Genomic DNA, 24202 nt, shown 5'->3' with positions numbered 1-24202 from the left:
TGTGGGCGCGTGAGTGACGAGGAGGACGATGAAGAGAGAAGAAAATAGTCTAGAATGATAGAGCGAGAGAGGAAGTCGGTGGATCGCGAGGGAGTCAGTCTAGAGTGAGAGAGAAAGAGAGCAGACTCTTTCTCCCTTCCGAAAGAATGAGAGAGAGAGAAAAAGCGGTGCGCTTGCGGAAGAGAGCATCGGCATCGTCAACGCGACGGAAGTGGGACGGAAGGAGGGTCGAAAAGAGAGGGTCGGTTGGAATATGCGGGCGGAAGAGAGAGCGGAGGTTTCGTAGGCTGGTGGAGTGGTAACGTTGAAAAGACTGCATTGGCGAGTCGGGTTCGTGTACGGGAGCTACCGAGCGTGTACACTCAACGCACGCACGCACGTGTGTGTGCGCTCGGATGGGGTCCCGGTCTGGATCGGCCCGTCCCGTCCCGTGGAGTATCGCACCGTTCGCTCGCCACCCGCTATCCGCAGCAGTTTCAGCCAGCCCGCCAGTGTCCCACCGCACGCCGAACCGTTTGCACTCAGAAGCGATCAGGGAGCCCCTTCCTTTGACTCCCGCGCACAGCGTTCGCTAGCGGATCGGTCCATCCCTCTCTTTCTCACTCGGGAGTGCTCTCGGCGCCGCAGTCCTCTTCCTCTCTTTCACTCGCTCTTTGCATCCTTGTTGCAATCGCAACTATCCCCTCCTCTTTCTTGTCTCGCTCGTAAATCGTGGTGTGCTGTATTGCTCCTGCTGTCACCTGATCGCGGGACGCTTTTCGCGGGTGAGATACCGCTCGGCCACCGAGTCAACTGAGTGCCGCGATACTGTTGAGTGCCTCCCCGCCTCGGTCCGGCGCAACTTGTCTGTCACTACTCGCGAGACTCTCGCTGCGTGTGGGTCGAAAGTCAGCCGCTAAGAAAAGTGCCAAGTTCTTGTAAATGACTCTTGAAAGTTTTCTTGGATCTGTAGTGTTAGATTAGTGTTGGAGACGTGAATATTGAAGGAGACTTTTAACGACACAGGTCAGTTCTACTTAATTCTTTGTGCTTTGTGATAATGGATTTGAAATGTTTTGATTAAGCCAATTCCAGTCCTTTGTTATTGCTTTAGTGATTAGCTTATCTCTTTCTTTGATACTGCTATTAAAGAACTTAGAGGTTTTTTTATCTTCGAAGTCTCGCGCGCTTATTGAGCCGTTAACGCGGCTAGTCAAGTGGAAACTCCATGGTCAGAAAGGCTCAAAATAGTTTCTTTGTAGAGAGAATGAACCTTTTGTTTACAGCTCTTACGCGTCCCGCTAGTTAATCTTAACCTCGGATCATTTAAAGACAAAAGCTTTCAAAAAAGTTCATCAAATCCGGTCGTATTCCGAATGTTGAAAAAGTAAGAAACTTCGAAGAAAGCCTCTTCAAGACGAGATAGCGGTACTTGTTCCGGTCGGCGCGGGCCAGTCGCCACACCCGCCCGTTTGGGAATTCGACTTATCGCCTCCCCGCGCTCGAACCTTTGACAAGCCGTCTTAATTCCTTAACCCTAACGAATACCGAGAAACTCTTTCAAATTATCATGGGTAAAAAGATAACCCATGAAACGGTCTTTATCGCTCTAGGTCCTCTAGGAGGTAGTAGATATTATCTACTACAAAGTAAAATGATTGGGAATCTTAATCTTATACTTTATTCTAACGGAAACTTCTTTCTAGCTTCCTGATTTTATTGTTTCTTAGATTCCCTGAAGCCATTCCTATGATTTACGAACCAATACCTGTCTAAACTGCAAAAACAGCACCGAGATTGACATTTTTTTATTTTACTTGCCTAATCCGCGCTGGTTGATTATCATTATAAATCAGATTGCGAGCTGATGTCCATAATGATAGAGGAGTAGAGCAAATTCACAATGAATTCTTTAGCTTCAGATTGAACCTGCGCTAATCCTAAAGTTGCCAAACATCATGCTTCAGCAGGATTTATCCTGTTTTCTTTATGCCGTCCTGCTAATCCTGCTGAACTTTCATTTTTCCTGCTGTCTTGTTTTATTCAAGGTTCGTAAGCATTTAACGCTAAACAAAATGCAAAAAGTATTTGTACTACGAAATAGTGTTCATTGTTGATTATCCGAAATAATGAGATGTACTGCAGTGATACTATGTTATAATTCCTGATAAATAAGAAATAAATACTCTATTTGCAAATATTCTTTTCAATAGACGCGATGACTTTTTTTAGGATTTTGGCACTGGGTATCCTGCTAAACTCTTTTGGACATATGGCAACTATAGCCAATCCGAGCCAATCTGTTTCACTAATTTCATTTGTTGATACTTTCTCAGAATAGGAATTATTAATAATTAAACCTTGAATAAGGGCCACATAGATAGAACCGATAGAGCAAAAATTTATTAAAACAGCCTGTGCGCTCCATTTCCGGAATTCAAGTTTCTTTTCTAGAGTTAAGGCCAGTATGGTATACCTAAGGCCAATCTATAGTTTGAATTCAAGACGTAGATGTGGTGAAACGGATTATCGAAGCCTTGGCTCTTATGTACGTTGTGCAGAGTATTTGCGCTATATAATGCAGCGACCATGCTGGGTTGATTACGCATTGCGATCACGAGTGTCCCACGAGCGGCAGAGTGCGGACATAGGACCTTTTGTCACTTCATGCCTGCGGCAGGAAGCACGTAGTACACCATCCGTGGTGTGCGAGAACCCACATTGTACCCGCGTCATATGTATACGAGGAAGCGTTAAAATACAGTGGCTAAGGCGATTGGACGTGACTTGTCTGCTAGACTTGAAGCCTCGAAGCTGTCCAGAGTTCCGTAGAGCCTCTCATGAATTACTGGACCCTTTTTCAACTTCGTTTCCTTGATTGATAATTAGTTTTCGTAGGTTCGTGTCGACCAGTTTAGAAACAAGCACAAACTGGCGGAAGATAAGCGGAGTAATTGAGAAGGGTTTTTAGAAATTATAAGCGGGGTGTAGAAAGGGTGAAGAGTAGAGGGGAAGAGGCTATGGGTGGCCGAGAATACAACAGGCACACCTATGTCATTAGACCGATGACTCGAATGTGATCGCAATCGCTCGCCGCGAGGGTTGGCTTATTCGAACACACAAGGGTGGCACCATGGGGTATCAGGATGAGGGCTTTTATGGGTTCGCAGTATGCGGGATCAAAAACGGTTGCAGAGGGGACACAAGAGTTCATTTTCATATCGTTATATTTCATTACTCCTTTTTTGTCCTACGCGTCACTACCTCGCGCCTTCGCCCCATTCCCTATAAGCTGTGATGCGGGATCACAATCGGCACTGGGATCAAAGTGTGGCATACCGCACCATACGGTCCATTGATATTTTTTGCATTGCTTTTTTTTTGTTTGAAGTAAATATCAGTTAGAAAATCTATTTTCTTTAACTATTGGAAGCCTGCATTAATTTCGAGGATTTTTTTTTCTTGTAAAATTGCGAATTTATTTCGGAAAAGTGGTCACTAGTTGATCATTCAAAGTATTGTCCATCGCTGACCACTAGTTTCTCTTTTGAAGCTATCTACGATTCGACCCTTTTTTTGGCAACTTTAAAATTTTTTAAACTATTACTCACACGTTTTAATCGATAAAGTATAATCTATGTAAGTTTCCAGAAGCAATCGATGACTTTCAGTAGAACTTTTCTTTGTATTAAAAATGATGGGGCTTTTACATGCACATAGTAACGTTATGACTCGACGCAATATAGTACAAGTAACGCCATCTCTTATAAATCCCTTAAAATTAATGCACGCTCCCAATAAAAAACTTTTAAGTACTTATCACGATTTTATAAACAATCTTTCCTTTGTTTCAGGAACTCTCGCTGTCTTGTTAACGACAACCTGCTGGTCGATCCAGGAGAGGTCGAACCATGACTTCTGCAAAAATTGTGCAGTGTCAGTGAACTTACTCAAGAAAAGTGATTTATTTGAAGCATAAAGGCTAGTTCCAGTGATCGAGTTGAACCGAAGTTTAGTGAAATCGTGAAGGGTAATGGCGACCGCAACAATGGGTCTGCGTCGTCGAGTGGCGGTGAACAACTCCCCCATTCCGATTCAATCATCCCCCTCAACTTCGAACAAGCGCTCGAGGTCTGAAAACAACAACAATCCCTCGCAGGGCAATCTTAATTCGATGAGCGGCTCCCGCGAGGAGCCCCCGGCAAAAAAATCCCGCGGAACATCAACGGCCTCGAAAAGCTCATCCACAGGTGCGGAACACGGTCAAACCTCAAAGGGCAGGGTCTCAATGTCCAGATCAGGACAAAATAAAACGTGTTCTACATCAACTTCATCCTCAAATCCTTTGATCAGTTTGGAAAGTGCCAGCAGTAGCGGTAATGTGCTACCAACCACATCTTGGCCAACCGCATCAAGTATGCCGGATCCTGTGTCCTACGGCGGCGTGACAGGATTGAACGTGACAGGTGGTCAGGCCGGTCTCTGCGCCGGAAGCCTTGGTATGCCATCGCCGATTCCTTACATGGCTGCATCGATGGCGACCTTCGTCGGGAACGCGACGAATCTCGGTAAGAGCTCGTCGGTCTCGTACCTCGACATTTCAAACATGACGAGCGGATCTCTCAGCTCAAATACCGCTGGTGGCCTCAATCCTGGCTACATGGGCAACATCAAGCCCACTGCTGTCCATGATCTGAAAAATGGGATGAACATTTACCCAGGAATGGGCAGTCCTGCGAACAATGGACCTTACAGTAAAAATCAACCTAGAAGTCAAAATGTGGATGCTGTTAGTCTACCTAAGAAGTTTCAAAACGACGCTATGTATGATACTTACCAGCCCTGGGTGATCAAGACCTATGGCGATCTTGCCAAGACTAAGACGATTACTATCAAGAAGTACGCTCGGATATTGAGGACTCTTAGAGGTGAGGAAGTCAACAGTGCAGAAAATAGCAAATTTCGATTCTGGGTTAAGAGCAAAGGTTTCCACATCGGCCAACCGGAAGGGTATGATGCGAAGCCGGCGGACAGGATCATCGGCCGGCATGCTGTCACCAGTCCCGGATTGGATCCTCCTCTTTATGTTCCTACTCAGCCGCCACACAATAAGGTGAGTCTGGTTTGAAAATTATATAACATTGAACATTTTTCTGAAAAACAACGTTTAACTATAGTTAAACTATAGCTAAACCGACTCTGAGAACGGCAATTAAAGTGAAATTCCCGACTGTAAAAAATCTGGTTGGCAGAGCGATAAAATTATCACAGCAAAATAGGAAAAATAGAGAATTAGGCAAACAGAAGATAAAATTCGAAAAAAAAAAACACAAAGAAATAAAATAATTTCGATTGATTCAACACGCTTGGTTCATCTTATTTTGGTAAAATTTCAAAGTTCTGGAGATCATTACTAGAAAAAATAGGTTTACATACTGTTAGAAATTTCAGAGGGAATTTTCAGAGACGCGTCACTAAAGCTTTATGAAAAAAGCCGTTTCTAAATTTTCCTCAACTGTAACTGAAATTTCATCAATAGTAAGTGCATAAATCTCCAGTCACATGTGTCAGAAAATTCTGTTACAGTTTGGGAATTTTTAGTTACCGTAACTGAAAATTTAAAAAGTTTAAAAATTTCGTTCGGTTCATAGATTTTAATATAAAACATGTAGTTTATAGTTGTCCTAAGACATTAATGTTGCACAAAAAAAATGACTTCTTATTTAAGCGGTTTAACCAAAATTTTCTACAGAGAGAAGATTCATTTTCAAGCAAACAGTAGCATTTTTATCCAAGAAAGATGACATTTCTACTAAAAGAGATGAATTGTTAAATCAAAAATACAAATTTTAACAAAAATTTAATTTTTATCCAAAAAAGATTTTATTTTGACTTTTTAACATAAAAATATAAGTTTTTCATAAAAAGTATATTGTCTGGGAAGATTATACTTGAATTTTCACCAAAAAACAACGATTCAAAAAAATATATGCAATTTCTACTAAAATAGATGAATTTTTAAATCAAAAAAATCTTTTTAACAAAATTCTTGAATTTAAAACCAACCTATTGCTTTTGAATCGAAGGAAGATGAAATTTCAAGTAAAATAGATGCATTTTTAAAATAAAAGAAAATTTTTCAAACAATAGTTGAATTTTCAAACAAAAAAAACTTTGGTTTGACTTTTTCACGTAAAAATATAAGTTTCAAAAACTAAGTCAATTTTCTAGGAAATTAAATATAAGGCAAATAATAAATTACTAATACGAATATTATATCAGGGTTACCGCAAAATTTTATTTTTAATCTTCTCTAATTTCTCACGAAACAATTTTTTATTTTCCCTGACCAAATTAAGATTCAAAGCCTAGAATTTTAAACTTGTAACATTTTAAACAAAGAATCTTTTATAAACGAAATAAAATAATTTAAAATTAGAATCAATCAAATCAAAAAATTTCAAATTTATTCAATTAGACAGTTAGAGTTTACAGAAATTGTCTTACATTTATACGATTTTTGTTCTTTAAATCCCTCATTTTTCCCTAAGGTTGAAAATCTAAATATTTTGTTAAAAATTCGTTCTTTTTGGATAATTCCATTGCTTTTTATTAAAAAGTTACTCTTTTGTTGAAAGTTATTTTCTTGTTTGTAAAGATTTATAATTTTATTTGAAAATTTATCTCCTTGGCTAAAAAAAATGAGCTACTTGATTAGAAATTCATTTTTTGGTTGACTGAAAATTAACTTTTTAACTAAAAATTTAACTATTACTGTTAGAACTTGGAGTATTTTGTTGAAAGTTTTTATTAAAAATGTGAAAATTAAATGATTCTAGTTGATAAGTTATCATTTTAGTTGAAAATTCAAAACTTTCTTTGAAAAGTTAATATTTTTTTGAAAATTATTTTCTTTTTTATACCAAATTGTTTTTTTTTACTGGGGCATGCAACTATTTCAATTGAAAATTGCATTCTTTTAGTACGAAATTCAATTCTTTGGTTAAACATTAATTTTTAACTTATTTTTGGTTAAAAACCAACTATCCAGTTAAAGATTAATCATTTCAGTTGAAAATTCATCTTTTTTATTTGCAGTTCATATATTCCATTGTTTTCATGTTGAGGCTTTGTTGTTTGTCTACTCGTCTAAATTAAATTTTTTTTTAATATTGATTTTTATTTCTAAATTGTGAAAAAATGTCTCTTAAGCTCCGCTGAGATCCGAACCCAGGTCTTTCAGATTGCCAGTCTGATGCTCTTACCCACTAAGCTACGGAAAATCTTTTATGTGTTTATTCATTTCCTAAAATCTGAATTTCATCTTAAAGTGTCCATAAGTGGTGCTCTTACCATTGCTACATATTTAAACTATTTTTCCTTGTCAAAAAGCAGAAATATTTAGTTTGAAACGAAGTTTTTTCCTTTGTTTTTTCACCATTATCTCTCCAGAAACTTAAAAAGAAATATATTTTCTTAAGAATCCTATGAAAATTGAAAATTATTTTTCATTCTGAATAATTACTTTAAGAGAATATTTTAAAAGATTTTAAAAGAGTTCCAAAATTGTTAAAAGATAATCTGGAATATTAAAAAAAAATTTAAACTTACAGTATTTTTAAGAAATTGTAGGAAAAATTCGATAAATATCTTTTCAAATAAGTCGATTTTTTTACTACCATTTTTAGAAAATCTTGCAAGTTTTAAAAGAGTAATTTTTGACAATTTGGGAAATCTTTTGAAATCTTTAAAAATATTGTCTTGAAATAATTAATCAAAATATAAAATCATTTCCAATTTTCTCAGGAATCTTAAGAAAATGTTTTTATTCCTATGAAGTCTTTCACAATTAACAATTTTTTCTTTAAAATCTGCAAAAATATACATTTGTTTTTAAATTAGGCTCTTTCTATTTGCATTGAATTTGAAACTTAAAATGACTCAAGTCTTCTTCCGCGCATAATTGGAGGTGTTTTGAAAAATTGTAGGAAAATTTGATTTTTTTTCAAAATATATTTAGAAGTTCTTTAAAAAATTCAAAAATAATTTTGAATTTGAAAATTTTTTAAACAACTTCTATATTTTTTACGATTTTGAAATAAAATTTTGGGGCTTTTTAAGGATGTTTGCACAACTTCAAATGAAAATAATTTGACTTATAATTTAAGAAGTGTGCAATTAAAAAACATTAATTTTTTTAATTTTATAGACGGTGAAAAATGTTTGCCAATCGGGAAATGATCGGGATTTTTTTCTTTGATTAAAAGTGCCACCCTGCGATTCGCAATTATTTCTTGGCGAGTCAAAGGTTCAAAAGTTTCATTAACCATTTCTATGTACAATTCAAATTTTCTAATCTAAAATAATAATTACTAATTAAATTAATAATAAAAAAATTCTAAGGTTTTATTTCCGAAACTAAAGAAGAAACTTCGAAAAAATACAAAGGGCTTTCCGATTATAGAAGGAATGGCACTCACAATAATGTTTGTCACACTCACAGTGAGTGTGACAAAAAAACGATATTGCTAAACTAATGGTGCTATTTAACGAGAGTTAAACTATTTCAACTAATATTTGCAAATCTACTAAAAATTTGCAAAAGTCTTTACCTGTACTGTGAAAATCTTAATTTACAACACGTACTTTGTCCAATATTAGTAAAAAAATTCTGTTTTTACTACAATTCGTACAAAAATGGAGGTAGATAAATTTTTTGAAAAAATAGTTGAAACAAAATTTGTCAACGAGGGTTGCTAAGTTGGCGCATGTCCTAACAAGGCTTTATAGTTGATTCCATGTATACTTTGGAAGGAATTTTTTCGGTGTAGTGACTTGATCTTTTTTTGGAAATGGTAGCAAACTATAAAAAAACAATAAAGAGCACAGAATGGGCTGAAGGTATCCTAACTATGTGGGTTAACGACAGATCGTTCAGTCCAGTTGGAATCCCGCTCGACTTGGACAAAGCAATTGGTTCCAGACGATCGCGTCCGATCGACGCGAAAAGTCGAAGAGTCGGAAGCTATGGGAGTTTCTGTGACCGCTGTATATCACACTTCCCGAGGGGATTCATATCTCGTTCCTTTTCCGAGGATGCTTCGCCCCTCGGCGATAGTCAAGATGTGTTGTAACCCTGGAACGAGACCTTTGAGAATAGCTCTCTCCTCGTTAATAATAGATAACAGAGATCGTCAAGTATGCTAGCTTTCAGATTTTTCAAAATGTTTCATATTAATTCAGAAATGGAGTCTAACAAGAATTGTAAGGGATCTTCCATAAACGAAGTTACCACTGTATGGGGGGGGGGGGGTCTCACAAAACCTAGGGTTGGTAATGGCTAGGGGGGGGGGATACATTTTATTAAAAATTCTTCTTTTTTGGTCGTAAATTAATCTTTTTCAAGGTGGGCGCTGGACCGGAAAACCGGGAATTTTTTGAGACCGGGAAAAACTGGGTTGGTTTTGACCGGGAATTTTACAAATTTGTAGAAGAAAAATCTGTCCACGTTCGATTTTAACAGTTTTTAAATAATTAGTGGAATATTTATGTTTTTAAATTATGCTATTATTTGGCTTCCAATGCGTAATTCAAACATTTTTATTTCTGAGCTTACATTGTTAATTTAAAGAATTCCTAAATTCTTTTTTAAAGACTTTAAAAAATGAAAAATAAAAGCCTTTGACGTTGAAAATTTTAGGTAAAGAACATTTTTATTTATTAAATAAATTTTTTTTAATTTATCTGTACTTTAAGTAATAAAAAGTGAACAAAAACGATTTTAAACCAATTCAAAATTTAAGAATTTTCAGATTTTAACCTTAATTAAAGGTTTTTATTAAATTTAAAATATTGTTTCAGTCTAAAATATTCAATTTTTAACCAATTCAATTCGAAATTTTTAACTTAAAAAAAGATTAATTATTGCATATTTAGCAATATTTCAATTTTTCTAAGTCAAGTAAATTGAAACAAAATATTTAAAAGTAAAGATTCTTCGACTGAACTGTTTGACATAGAAAGCCTCGAATCGTTTAAATTTCGAAGAGCCTTTAAACTTTGAACGTTACAATTTTAATTGTTTTATTTCAGAAATGCTTAATTTATAAGTGGGATTTTTGAATTTTTATGTATAATTTACAAATGAACATTTGTAGAAAAAATTTGAGTAATTTTAAGAGATATTTAGGAGTTTTAAAAGTATTAAAAATGATCATGCAAATGTTAGAAAGTTTTCATAAAATCTTCTAGAATCTTTCTTGAAAACTTTATTTATATCTTTGACAAAAATTTTAAATATTCTCTTGAAATAATTTTCCAAAATAAAAAGCTATTTTTAATTTTCCTAGGAATCTTGAGAAAATGTTTTTATTCTTTTGAAGCCTTTCTCAATTCTTTAAAGGAATCTAATTTTTTGTTTAAGATCTGCGAAAGTCTATATTTTTTTTAAATCAGGCTCATTTCAAGTTTTACATTAAGTTTGAATCTTTTGAAAACTTCAACATATCTCTTAAAATTACTCAAATTTCACCTACAAATAATAAATGTTACATTGTTATTTAAAAAAAAATCCAAATTGTAAAGAAATTTTCTAAAATTTGCAGGATTTTCTCAAAATTGTAGAAAAAATTCAATTTATTTTGACAGATATTTAGAAGTTCTGAAAAAATTTCCAAAATAATAAAAAATTTAAAACCAATTTAAAACAACTTCTAGATTTCTCAAGATTTTGAAATCAAACTTTTTAATCTTTGAAGGGATGTTTAAACTATTTAAAAAAATAATAATTGGATTTCTAATTTAAGAAGTGTTCAGTTATAATTTTTTCAATTTTTCAATATTTGATGTATCTGACTTAAAATCCCTTAAAATTAGATAATTTTGTAAATTTAAAGTTCATTGATTGATTTTTTAATTTAGAGCATTGAAAATGATAACGTGGATTAATATTTTTTTATACTGAAAAATTTTAGTACCTTCAATTTTATACGTGTAAATTATTGAGCATTTGAATACAACATTTTTTTAATAAAAACTTTCAAATTTCAGTTTTAAAAGTTCAAAATTTAACAGTTCCACTTTAAGTGCTTTCATTTGAAGCTTAGTTTTTATTACCTCAAGAAGAAAATTTTGTAGCTTTAGAGTTCCATTTTTTAACTTCATTGACCGTGAGAAATGTTTGCGAACCGGAAAAAACCGGGAAATGACCGGGAATTTATTTCGTCGATTAAAACGGTCACCCTGCTTTTTGTTTAAAAATTCTTTTTTGGTTGAAAATTCAACATATTAGTTCAAAGTTCGTGAGTTTTTTTAACAATTTGTCTTTTTTGGTGGTGAATTAATATTTTTGTTTAAAAATTCATCTTTTCGGTTGAAAATGTCACCAGAATTCTGGAATTTCATTGAAAATTTGTCTTTATTGGTAGTAAATTAATCTTTTTGTTCAAATATTTATCTTTTGGTTACAAATTTAACAACTAGGTTTTAAAGTTAAAATACTTTGTGAACAAATTTTTCTTTCTTTCTTAAACACTCAACGTTTTGATTGAGAATTCTTGAATTTTATTGGAAATTCGTCTTTCTTGATAGTCAATTAATCTTTTTGTTTATAATTGTTCTTTGATAGTTAAAAACTCAACTTTTTCGTTCAGAATTCTATAATTTTATTGAAAGTTCGTCTTTTTTGGTAGTGAGTTAATCTTTTTGGTTACAAAATTTAACTATTTTCTTAAAAATGAAATGTTTCTTTCTTTCTTAAGGATTTAACTTTTGATTGAGAATTCTTTAATTTTATTGAAAATTTGTATTTTTTGTTAATGATTTAATATTTATATTTAAAAATTTATCTTTTTTAGCTGAGAATTTCATTTTTTACTTCAGATTTCTTGAATTTGATTAAAACCGCGTCTTTTTGGTAGTAAATTAATCTTTTTATTGAAATTGTGTATATTTTTTGTTAAAAAAATAACAACTAGTTTTAAAAATGAAACAGTTCCTTAAAAATTAAATCTTTCTTTCTTAAGCACTTAACTTTTTGATTGAGAATTATTGAATTTTATTGAAAATTCGTCTTTTTTTGGTACGAAATTCATATTTTTGTTTAGAAATTCTTTTTTAGTTGAAAATTTAACTAATTGGTTTAGAATTCTTGAATTTTGTTAAAAATTCGTCTTTTTGGTAGTAAATTAATCTTTTTGTTTCAAAATTTATCTTATTTAATTGAAAAATCAACTTTTTGGTTCAGAATTCTTGAATTCTGTTAAAAATTCCTCTTGTTTAGTATTAAATTAATCTTTTTGTTTAAAAAATTAACAAGTAGTTTCAAAAGTTGAACTATTTTCTCAAAAATTAACAAAAAATTGTTTTTCTTATTTAAAACCTAAACTTTTTGTTTGAGTATTCTTGAATTTGATTGAAAACTCATCTTTTTTGGAAGCAAATTAATATTTTTGTTTCAAAATTCTTTTTTCAGTTGAAAATTTAAATTTTTAATACAGATGTTTTGAATTTATTGAAATGCGTGTTTTTTGTTGTTTAAAAATTCTTCTTTTTTAGTTGAAAATTCAACTTTTTGTTTCAGAATTCTTTAATTTTCAATGATTCGTTTTTGTTTGTAGTAAATTAATCTTTTTGTTTAAAAATTGTTTTTGAGTTTAAAATTCAATTTTTAAGTTCAGAATTCTTGAATTTTGTTAAAAATTCGTTGTTTTTTTTGTACTAAATATTTTCTTGATTAGAAATTTATCGTTTTCAGTCGAAAATTAATTTTTTGGTTGATAATTCTTGAATTTTGTTAAAAATTCGTTTCTTGGGTAGAAAATTATCTTTCTTTTGTGAAAATTAATCTTTTTATTTAAAAATTTAACAACCAAACTTTAAAATTGAACTATTTTCCCAAAAATGCATTTTTTGATTGACGAGTCAAAATGTTAGTTAAAAACTCATCTCTTTAATTGAAAATGCGACTGTTTTGTTGAAAGTATCTTCTTTCTTTGTTTAAAAATTGCTTTGATAATTGAAAACACACCGATTTCATTTTTAGTTGATAATGATTATTTTTTAAGTATAAATTCAACTTATTGTCAAAATTAAAATATTTGGTTAAAAAATCGTTTTGTGTTGAAAAGTAATCTAGTTTAGTTAAAAATTGAGCTTTTTGGTTGAGAATTCTTATTTTTGTTAGAAATTCATCTTCTTTGATATCAGATTAATTTTTTTATCGAAATTTTTCATATTTTTGATTTGATAATTCAACTTTTTTGTATAGAAAATTCGTCTTTAAAAAATAATTAAATAATTTAGTTTAAAAAATCAACTATTTGGTAGAAAATTTGTTGTTTTTCAATAAGATTTTTTTAATTCGAAAGTTGAACTATTCCATTTTTGGTTAAAACTTTACTTTTCTAATTTCAAAACTGCAATAATAACCGGATTGTCACATAAAATTCAATTAGGCACATTTTAACATTTACTGTGAAAATCATTTTTTTTAAATTGTTGGTTTATTACATAAGTTTATGATTCACCGCACGATTACGTATATATACAAGATAGAGATATTGGCAACTAAACTCTTTCTAAACACAAAAAGAAAATCACTATAAACGTAAAATCGGGTTTAGCCTAAAGGCTGTGTTATTTTCCTGGATGATTTTCAATGAAAAATGCTTTTAGAACATTAATAATCTTACAAAATCATTTGCTAGATTATAATATCTGATAAAAAGGTGCACCATCATTGCTCCCCTCTCGTTATAATTTGTGATAACGGTAAAGAAGCCATCCGGATAACGATCTCGCAGGCGGACTCCAGTATCAATAATCGCGTTTCACGCATTTTAGATTGTGGAATGGAGAGGGTCGGACGGACAGCTCTCTGAGAAGCTAGATAGCTCGTGAATTAATTAAGTTGGCGCGAGGCTAGACGTAATCGAGTAACTACGTGAAATCTCGCGTAACTCACGTCGGACGAGAGCTAGTAACACGGATAAGGTGCTTGCTTAATTACGTCTAATTATACGCGTAGCCGTGGTGCGCCACGGAGAAAAAAAGAAACTCTGGCCGTGCTTCGATCCGCTGCAAGCATTACCCAAGCCCGTAGAAACGTTCACCAGTTATACGAATAACGACTAAACGTAACACGTTCGTCGCTCCATTTGCCACGATTCGCTCCCTCGTTAAGCTGAGTGTCTGCATGTAACTACGCATGTACCATCGCACTCAAAAATTGTGTAGTAACCCTTTCCTAAAGCTTCTGAAACTTCCTTTTCCAAGGAGACTTCAGGGAGTATCTTAGGAAAGTTTTCTTTATTGGAAGATACTTGGATTATATGCCGTCGATTAAAACGTGTGAGTACTGGTTTCAAAAAATCAAAAGATGATAAAAAATTGGTAGATTCGTGGATATTTTCAAAAGACGAGTGATTTTTCCTACATTGTATCAGTATGCTGCCTGAAAGATGAGAGAAAGGAGTGGCTAGCGATGGACAATACTTTTGATGATCAACTGGTGACCACTTTTTTTTAAATAAACCCGCAATTTTACAGAAACAATCCCTCAAAATTAATGCAATCTTCCAATACCATGTGTTTCCAATATTTAAAAATGTTATCTATGATTCCAAGTAGCTAGAAGATGGATAAGAAGGGCTTATGGTTTAAAGTTTGCACACAACTGAATGTGCGGTGCGCCCGTAAAATACTGCTCTGCCGATAGTCATTTTTCATGGTTGATCGTCGTCGAGGGCTGCAAGATAACGACCCTGCACCACTGATATCTGCGTTGGTTGAAGGAAGAGCGGCTGAGCATGGCTGGTCTCCCTCTGGCACGTTGGGTGGCAGAAGAGTAGGTCTGCTCGGCTAGTCATTAGTCACTTTCCGAAGCAGAGGCACAGACAGGCTATGCCGGTACTTTCCTCTCTTTCTCTCGGCATCCTCCCTGTCCTCCCAACGACCCCCCTTATCCCGCAGTCCTCGCGACAGAGCTACCCGATCTCCCTTCACGTACACCAGCATCTCTTCCCCTTCACCATCATTCTCTGTCTTGCTTTCCCGACTTCCCTCTCATGCCTGGAGAGAAATTCTGCTGCTCGTGTTCGCCTCTCTCGGCGCTAAGCCTCTCGCGCGTCTATCTCGATCAAGAGAGGGTATGTCGAAGCCATGAGAGGATGAGAGAGACATTGCCAGCTGGTGTTACAAAAGAGGAAAGGAGACCCAAAGAGTTTGTCATTGATCGTCCCGACTACGACTCACAAGCCGCTAAAGGTCCCGTACAAGTACGGGCCGTCGAGAGACTTCCATATAGGTATCTGTGCAGTTCGAGTACTTACGTGGACATACTTATTTGTATTGTAGATAAGTACGTCAGTTCGTGCGTATCGCTTCAAATAGAGCGGTGGAGTGATGCGACCTCAACACGTTCTAGGGAAACCGAATCGACTCGTTTTTACTGCAACTTTCTGGTACGATGTTTTGTACTTAAGTTGTCCTTGTTAGATGAGAGCTGGCTTACTGAAGGTTGAGCTAGAAAAGAAGCTTACTCAAGCTTTTGTTGCTGCACAATACAGCTCAATTGATAAGATGAGTATTTGGACTTAATTATAACTAATAACGTCAACACAGATGACTATAGAGGAATTATTTCCCGGATACAATAATTTAACTCATGCTTCTCCTCGGGTTTAGAGTCAAGCAGAAAAATGACTGTAGATTCGAGATCATGTTTGTAGAATATTGGAATTTTCGATTTTAGTTTCCCTCGTTTAAGGGTTTATGGCTGAGTTGTTGGTTTTCTTAGTAAAAAGACGGGTACGAACCTTCAGCTCGGACCACGCTCGGAGTCTTTCACGGAGAGGAATTGATTAAAAGAGAGACGGGAAATAAAAAAATCAAGCTTTTTTAGCTGCAAAATATAGATCATTTTATAAGATAAGTACTTGGTCTTAATGATAACTAATAACGTTAATACAGACGACTTTGGAGGAATTATTTCCTGGATAGAATAATTTAACTTATACTTCTAATTGGGCTTAGAGTCAAGCATAAAAATGACTGTAGATTCGAGATCTTGTTTGTTAAATATTGGAATTTTCGTTTTTTAGTTTCCCTCTCGTTTGAGGGCTAATCGCCGAGTTGTCGGTTTCCTCAGTAAACAGACAGCTATGAACCTTCAGTTTGGACCACACTCGGAGCCTTTCATGGAGAGGGAATTGAATAAAAGAGAGGCGGGAAATGAAAAAGTCGAGTGAGCCAGCGAGCCTTGGAATCCACAGTGTAGTTTCGCCGAAGAGAGAATAAGAAATAAGATCCAAGAGAGTAGCCGGCAAAAGAGGTGTAGAGGATAGGTTTAACTGAGTCGATAATTCGTCGCTGCGAATTTGAGGGTTCGACTCGGTTAATCGTAACCGTTGTTCCCAGAGCCACTCCTCCTTCAATAAAATGGCAATCTCTTCCGGCTGGTGTGAGTGAGCAAAGAGGATAGAAGTCCTAGGCTACTAAATCTTTTTGATAAATCTAAGTTTCCTGATACCGGTTTAAGAGAGAAGCTTATAATTTTGAACACGTATTCATTATTTAGTCTTTACAATAGTCTATCTGTGGTGGGGGACTATGATGTTTGCCAGAACGACGCGGTTGAGCACGAAAACAAATCAAAGTGGACAGACTAATAGGCTATGAAGGATTAAGGCCCTGGGGTCGATGTAGGGAAAAAGGATCGCTGCGGTCCTCGAATGGCTCCCAAACCTAACCCCAATATCGGCTCGAATCCATACCCCTTTCGACCCTTTGCTCGGCTGCGCCGATGATTATCGCCTGCCTCGACAATGAAAGTACACTCGCCGGTGTTGGTGCGAAGTATGCTGTTAGGGTTGGGTTGGGTGAATATGGCTCGGGCACAGTCGGCTGAGTCGGGGCCGACGAGGGTGGCTTCGCTCTTTTGGCCCGGCTGAGTCACGAACGGAACAGAGGTTTCGTAACGATGGAATGAGAACCGAATACAAAGACTTCACGTATTATTATAATTGAGTACCCAAAAAAATCTTAAGCCATTAGACTTACATAAATTCTTACCCTTGGCTATTAACAGGCTTTAATTCTCTAATAGTCTAATAGGCCTGTTTTGCATCAAGCATTTGATTTAATGTCATATGTTAACGTATCTGCTACAGATAGTTCATGTATTCGTAATTGGCCAATCAATCCTGAGCAGGACGTGTTACGACTGCATGTCCGGAAACTGCAGTGAATGCAGTTATCATTAGAACTAACCTCAATCCCATGCTAAGGAATACGGTACTGACAAAGAGCAGATGGTAACTGCTGAACGGCACCTTCTTTCAGTTCTTTCAGATAATATTGTCCTGAATTTCACGTGCAGTGAAACTCGGAGACTGTGCTGGTTTTGGGGCTAACGTCGGTGGGGAACAAAGCGAAAGAGTGCCACTTCGGATGAAAACGTTTTTGTTTTGCGTCAATTCTCGGAAGGGATATATCCGTGGGCGTTATATCCGAGATTTACTATATTTTGTTTTTTCTAGACATTTTTAACGCAGGAGATAGTCCGATGAATATTGAAACGATTTTCTGAGGCAAAGGGTTCAGAGATATAGATATGTTGTTCCGTCGCCTCTGTTACGAGGCAACTACGTGAGTAAATTCGCATGAACTTACGTGCTGTACGGGCGACTGAGCTCGCTCTACATAGCTATAGAACCGCGGTTATAACCCACAGAACATAACCATGTCGGCTCTTGTGCGTGGTGCGATGCTCAGCGGCCCGTAGCCAGGAGCGGCCGGTGGCAATTAGTAGCGGGCCGCCAAGGGAGTCTCGGCCTCAGCCTTTTCCCTCGACCCGCTTCGGTTCTCCTCCTCTCACTATCAACTTCTCCCTACCTCTGTCCCTGTTTCTCTAGAGCCGACGCTAATGCCGGTCCTCCTCTTCCAAACGGAGTCTGTCTTTCTCTATCTGCGGCTATCCTCTCGCTCGGCGGGAATCATCGTCAGTCCAACTTGGTATCTCGTTCTCGCTCGCGTGCGCGACCGAGTTGCGCATCAGTAGGAGAGAGAACGATAGAGTTAAAGGAAGAGGCAAGAACAAGCGGCAGCATAAAAAGAGGCACACGGAGTAAAAAGAGTAAGAACAAGAGGAGAAAGAGGAAAGATGGTAGAAGGAAGGGAGAAAGAAAGAGGTTCAGGGTAGAAGCCGCAGGCTTTTTGTCCCGCCATCGCCGCCGCCACCCGACAAAAATACCCATATCACTCCAGCTCTCTCGCACTATTGCTAACAATCTGTCTTCTTTCTCTTTCGCGGTGTTGAGAGCTTGGCGGCGCCAACAGTTCTTTCGTCTCCGTTTCCCTCTTTGACCCTCCGTTCTCTCCTTCACTTCTTTCCAGCTTCATTCTCCTCTCTTCCCTGTCGTCTTTTCCACTCTTCATGTCCCGCGAACGTGAGGCTGTTAGAGGGTGGCCGAGATCAGACCGATAAAACACGCCTTGATGATCTCTATCTACCACGACGTAGTGGTCGACGTTAAGAACACCTACGCGCAAGCCGGATCGACTCGATGGCCTTACCCTCTCAATACCTACCCCGATAACCTAGCCGCATGGCAAATCGCGATACGTATCGACCCTGAGGGGTGACCCCTACCGATACAGTTCTTGGACTCTAGAAACTCGGCTGAGTCCTCTCAGACGTTTCTGCAGATTTCGAGAATGTTTAACCTTTGCTCAGGGCACAGCAAAAAAATTAGGGCAGTCTACTTAACGCATGCAAAAAAGTAGCCAGTAATCCCCTCTTTCAATTTATCTTCCTTTAAGTCTCATGTTTTTCGGTTCATCATATTCCCCGTTCACTCCCTCAAACTCAACTTCCTGTTCAGAATCAATTTTTCCTACTTATTATACTCTGCTCTCTCCCCTCCGCCCCTTCATTAAATTCCTCATTTGTCTCCTCCAACTCATCTTCTTCCTGCACCTTCTTTTTTTCTCATTCTGCTCCACGTTAAATTTCTTATTTGCCTCTTCCATCGCTTTGTCAGCTTTAAAGTCTCATGTTTTTCCTATTCATTGTCTCCATCATTCTCATTTTCCTTACTTTATTTTTCGTACATCCTCGTCAACAACCCCTACACATCTTCCTCTTCAATCTCATTTTTTTCTTATTATGCTTTTTCGTAGTAAATTCTTCTTTCTCCTTCTTTTCTTCATTATATTCCACATTCCCGTCTTCAAAATGATCTGCCTCTTCAGAATGTTTTCCTTCTTATTATAGTCTTCATTTTCCTCCTCCTCAATACATTTCTAGTTTGTCTCTTCAAACTCACCTTCCTCTTTAGTCTTATTCTTCCCCTTATTCACTCGTAGTTATTAAATTCTTCATTTGCCTCTTCCTACTCATCGTTTTCTTCAGTCTCATGTTTTTTCTTCTCATTATCTCCTTATTATACTCTTCATTCTCGTCTTATTCTCGGATTTCTATCCTCCTTATTATAATATACGCAGGGTGGCCCCTTGACCAGAAAATTACCGGGGAAAAAGCGGGAAATGATAGGGATTTGAATTAAAAAACCGGGAATTTACTTTTGATCGTAGTAAAATTCAAGTTTGTATTATTTTATTACTTTTGGTCAGTTTAGAAAAGTTATTTCTACTTTTCTACAGTTGCAGAGAATATGAGTGAAAATAATGATAGTTTTTATTTTAGGACAAGAAGTTTCGATAAAGAAATATAATTTCACTTGGGACAGGAAACTTTTGACATTGAATGGGAACTTTTTTAAAGGATTAAAACTAGAATTTAGAAGAAACGGGTTCAAAAAATTGCTTTTCCAAGTCACAATTTAAAAGTTCCAGCTTATAATTGAAAAAAAAAGTATTTGAAGTAGATTTTAAAGTAGAAGTAGTTTTTAAAGTTGAAGTAGTATTTGAAGTGGAAAATATTTCTGAAATAGAATATAAATTTTTTAACTGAAAATGTAACTTTCAGTAGAAAATTGAACTTTTTCTCTAAAAATACGATTTTTTGGGTTTGAATGCAATTTTCAACGGAAAATTGAACTATTCTTTTTGTTGTTAAAATTGCATCTTTTTTGGTTAAAAATTCAACTATTTGGTTAATTTTTTCTACTGAAAATTTAACCGTTTCATTTTTTGTAAAAAATTGACCTTTTAGTGTTTTAAATTTAAGAATTTGGATGTAACTCTCTCTCTTTAAATTGAAAAATCATTTCTTTCGTGGAAAATTCACGTATTTTGTTTAAAAGTTGACTTATTAATAGAAACTAATTTTCTTCTTTAAAATTTAATATCCTTGTTTAAAAATGCGTCTATTTGGTTGAAAAATCAAGTATTTCAGTTAAATATTCATAATTTTAATTCAAAATTCATCTATCAGGTTAGAAATAAATTTACATGGTTGAAAATTATTTTTTTATGGGAAACTCATAATTTTAATTAAATATTTATTTCTTTGGTTGAAAAATGAGTTATTTGATTTACAACTTGTATATTCTTATTGAAAAGGAATTTTTTTAACGAAAATTTAACTATTTTATTGAAAACTTTTTCTTTTCACTGAAAATGAAAATATTATTCCAGTTGAGTATTCAATGATTTTAGTTAAAAATTCATTCTTTTTGGTTGAACATTCATTTTTTGAATAAAAATTAAATGATTAAATTTTTCGTTTTTTAAAAATTATCTTTCTCAGTGAAAAATTCTTCTTTTTTGGTTGAACATCGATTTTCTTAATTATTTAAACTTATGTATTTAAGTTGTGGTTGATAATTTATCTTTCGAAGTAAATTTTGTTTGTTTATAAGTTCAACTATTTCAGTTGGAGATTCATTGTTTTAGTATAAAACTCATTTTTTTTTATTCCAGTCGATAATTCATCATTTTAGTTGAAAATTCAACAGTTAATATGAAAATAAATTTTTTTTTATTAAAAATATAAGTATTTTATTTTCTGTCTGAAATTTAATTTTTTTTCAGATCAAAATTCAATTATTTGGTTGAAAATTGGTCTCCTTTGATTGAAAATTGAAATATTTCGTTGAAACTCGTGTACTTTGATGAAAAATTGTATTATTTAGTAATTCCGCTAAATAATTGTCATTTTAGTTGGAAATTCATCTGGTTGGTTTAAAATTCTACTATTTCAGTTGAAGATTCATAATTTTAGTTTTGAAAATTCTTTTTATTTTGCAACTTTTTGTGATGTTGTGATAAAGAATGTTTAGGATGAACTTTATAATTTTAAAAAAATGTTTGCTTTTTTTTAACAAATATTAATATGTTACTTTTATGGTCGGAAAAATTGAAAAAATTGACCGGGAAAAACCAGGATTTTGAAATCATCGTGTTGAATCACCACCCTGATAGGGTAGCCCAAAAATAAAGAAATGTCGATTTTCATTCAGAACCAAAGTGACCAAATAAGACCGATAGGATCAAATAGGACCGATAGGACCAAATTAATTTAAGAAATATTATTTTAAAAGTGCATTCAGCAAAGACTCAATCAAAACATCATTTTCTTCCAAGTTAGAATTCTACTTCTGGGGGTTTTTGCACCTCACTTATCTCAATATTTACTCCGTCGAGTCATTATAACGATTACCACTGTACTTTGCAAAATTACAAAGCGCAGCAACGGTGAGTACAGGTTTCAAGTTCCGCCGTGGAGTTATTTTAACGAAGCGTTGCTCGAGCTATGCGTTTATTTATTTTTGGATAAGCCCAACTGCCCTTCCAGTTCACGCGGAAGCCGGGCAATGAGAAGGTAAAAGACCGCTTTCCGTTGTGCAAAAAAAAAAGTTAGGATAGGTGTGGTCAGAAAAATTTATATTGCGGTAGCTTTCTCTATACTGCCGTGATTTGGAAAAACACCGTTAAATCAAAAAAATTGAAAAATGATTTTTTTTTATATCGATGAAATCGAGAAAAAATTATATACAGTCAGGAAAAAAATTGGTTGATTGAACAAAAATTTGTTTGGAACAAACAAATAAAATACATGGCTATGTTGTCAATCAAATGTTTGGTAGATTCTACCAAATTTGATTTGTTAATTAAGTTTGGTTGATTATAATAAATTTTTTGATTGATCTAATCAAATATTTGGTTTGGCCCAATTAAATACGTTGGTTGATAGTTTTGGTTACGGTGTTTTCCAAATTTAAGCATCACAATCAACACCGTTAACTGCATTTTCAATAATTTATTAACATAGTTAAACTTTTTTTTACAGAAATGAAAAGATTATTTGCAAATTATTCAATAACATTTGAAAAAGTTTAGAAAATGAATTAGAATCCGCGAGAGACTCGAATAAAGATCTGAACAGTTTTTGACGATTTTCTCGACTTCTTTTATTTTTGAGTTAACGTTGTTATTACAAATCAGGGCAATATAAACAATAAAGGACTTGGTGCAAAGACTTTGTGTCAAATAGACAGATCAGGATTCCCTTTGCGCTAAATACCACCCCAACTTACAAGATATCTATTATTGCCTATTCGGGAGCCAGGTTCCATCAATTGTGGCTAACCGAGGGCTGAGCCCTATTGTGTTGAATATTCTCTGTGGATTGTATCCTGCCACAGTACTCCAAGTTTGTCGGTCATCTGCACGTGACTGCTTGAAATTAGGATTCCAGCTGGGTATCGATCAAGCCAATAGCCCTTGCTTTAGATTACAAAAAGAAAGAAAATGATGGGAGTCTTTTTTTGGGACCGTTCCTAAACTACTTCAATATTTTTTGGCTATTTTGGAACCTTTAGCTTCTCTCAAATTGGTAAGATAGTTCATGAACGATCTCGAAGTCTAGATTTGTGTAGATAAAACAGAGGCACATACAATTTCTTCAGGAAAATTATTCCTATTTGCTTCGTAGTCTATAATCAGTGGCATACCGACCTCGGAGCTTACATCACTTGAGTGTTACAACAGGAGTGAAAACAATACCATAACACGTGTACTATTGTTCATGAATCATTGATCATGTAGCATTTGAATAATCAACCTTACATAGAAATGTAAATTGGACTTGTGATTCTTTGTCCGAGGGTCTAATTCGGTTTCCTATTTCGAAATCTTGGACATTTTGAATTGCGAGAGGAGAATTAACTGAATCAACTTCACAAAATGATGAGGATATTACCAATCTCATCATTGTACTCTTCATATCTTCCTCCTCAATACGTTCGTCGTTCGCCTCTTCCAAATCATTCTCTTCTTCATTCTTAGCTTTTTCCTCCTTTTTATATTTCTTATTCTACTCATTTTCTCCATTATACTCACATCCCAGCTTACAACAACAAAGTGCCACAACAGAAGTCAAAACAATACTTTTGATTAAATTTGTCATTCTTTGTCCAAGTGTCTAATTCGGTTTTCTATTTCGAAATCCTTGACTTTCTACATTTCGAGAGGAAAATCAACTGAACCAATCTTACACAATGATGAGGATATCACCAATCTTCTCATTGTACTCTTCATTATCCTCCTTCTCAGTACGTTCCTCATTCGCCCCTTCCGAATAATTTTTTTTTTCAGTGTCATGTTTGTCCTCCCTATTATATTCCTCATTCTAATAATTTTCTTTATTATACTCACATCGCAGCTTACAACAATAAAGGGTTGCAACAGAAGACAAAAAATACCCTTTAAAACAAGTCCCTTTATTGTACTCTTCATTATCCTTCTCAGTACTTTCATCATTTGTATTTTCACACTCATTTTCTTCTGCAGTATCATGCTTGTCCTCCTTATTATCCTCTTCATTATACTTACATCGCAGCTTACATCAATAGTGTTACAACAGAAGTCAAAACAATACATTTAATTGAATTTGTAATTCTTCGTGCAAGTGTTTAATTCGGTTTCCTATTTCGAAATCTTTGACTTTTTTACTTTTTAAAGGAAGAATCAACTAAATCCTCACACAATGATGAGGATAATATTACTAATTCCCTCATTGTATTCTTAAGTATCCTCCTCATTAATAAGTTTCTGGTTAGCCTCTTTCAACTTATTTTGGTCCTCAGACTCATGTTTGTCCTTCTTATTATATTCCTCATTCTACTTTTTTTCATCATTATACTCACATCGCAGCCTGCATCAATAAAGAGTTGCAGCAGAAGTCAAAACAATACCTTTAATTGAATTTGCAATTCTTTGTCCAAGTGTCTAATTCGGTTTCCTATTTAGAAATCTTTTT

General features: G+C 34.8%; 1 protein-coding gene across 1 annotated transcript in view; it reads left to right on the top strand.

Moving 5' to 3' along the window:
• The first annotated feature begins 527 nt into the window (after positions 1 to 527).
• The window catches only part of LOC117173785, a 66095-nt gene continuing 42420 nt past the window's right edge, over positions 528 to 24202 (top strand). The window contains exons 1-2 of the mRNA XM_033362430.1: positions 528 to 1005; positions 3834 to 5092. Coding sequence (XP_033218321.1) covers positions 4013 to 5092 — 1080 coding nt within the window. The 5' untranslated portion in view covers positions 528 to 1005; positions 3834 to 4012. The remainder of the gene's footprint in view (positions 1006 to 3833; positions 5093 to 24202) is intronic.

Source organism: Belonocnema kinseyi, chromosome 1 (genome assembly GCF_010883055.1).
Source record: "Belonocnema kinseyi isolate 2016_QV_RU_SX_M_011 chromosome 1, B_treatae_v1, whole genome shotgun sequence".
NCBI lineage: Eukaryota > Metazoa > Arthropoda > Insecta > Hymenoptera > Cynipidae > Belonocnema > Belonocnema kinseyi.
This window is presented reverse-complemented; position numbering and strand designations above follow the sequence as displayed.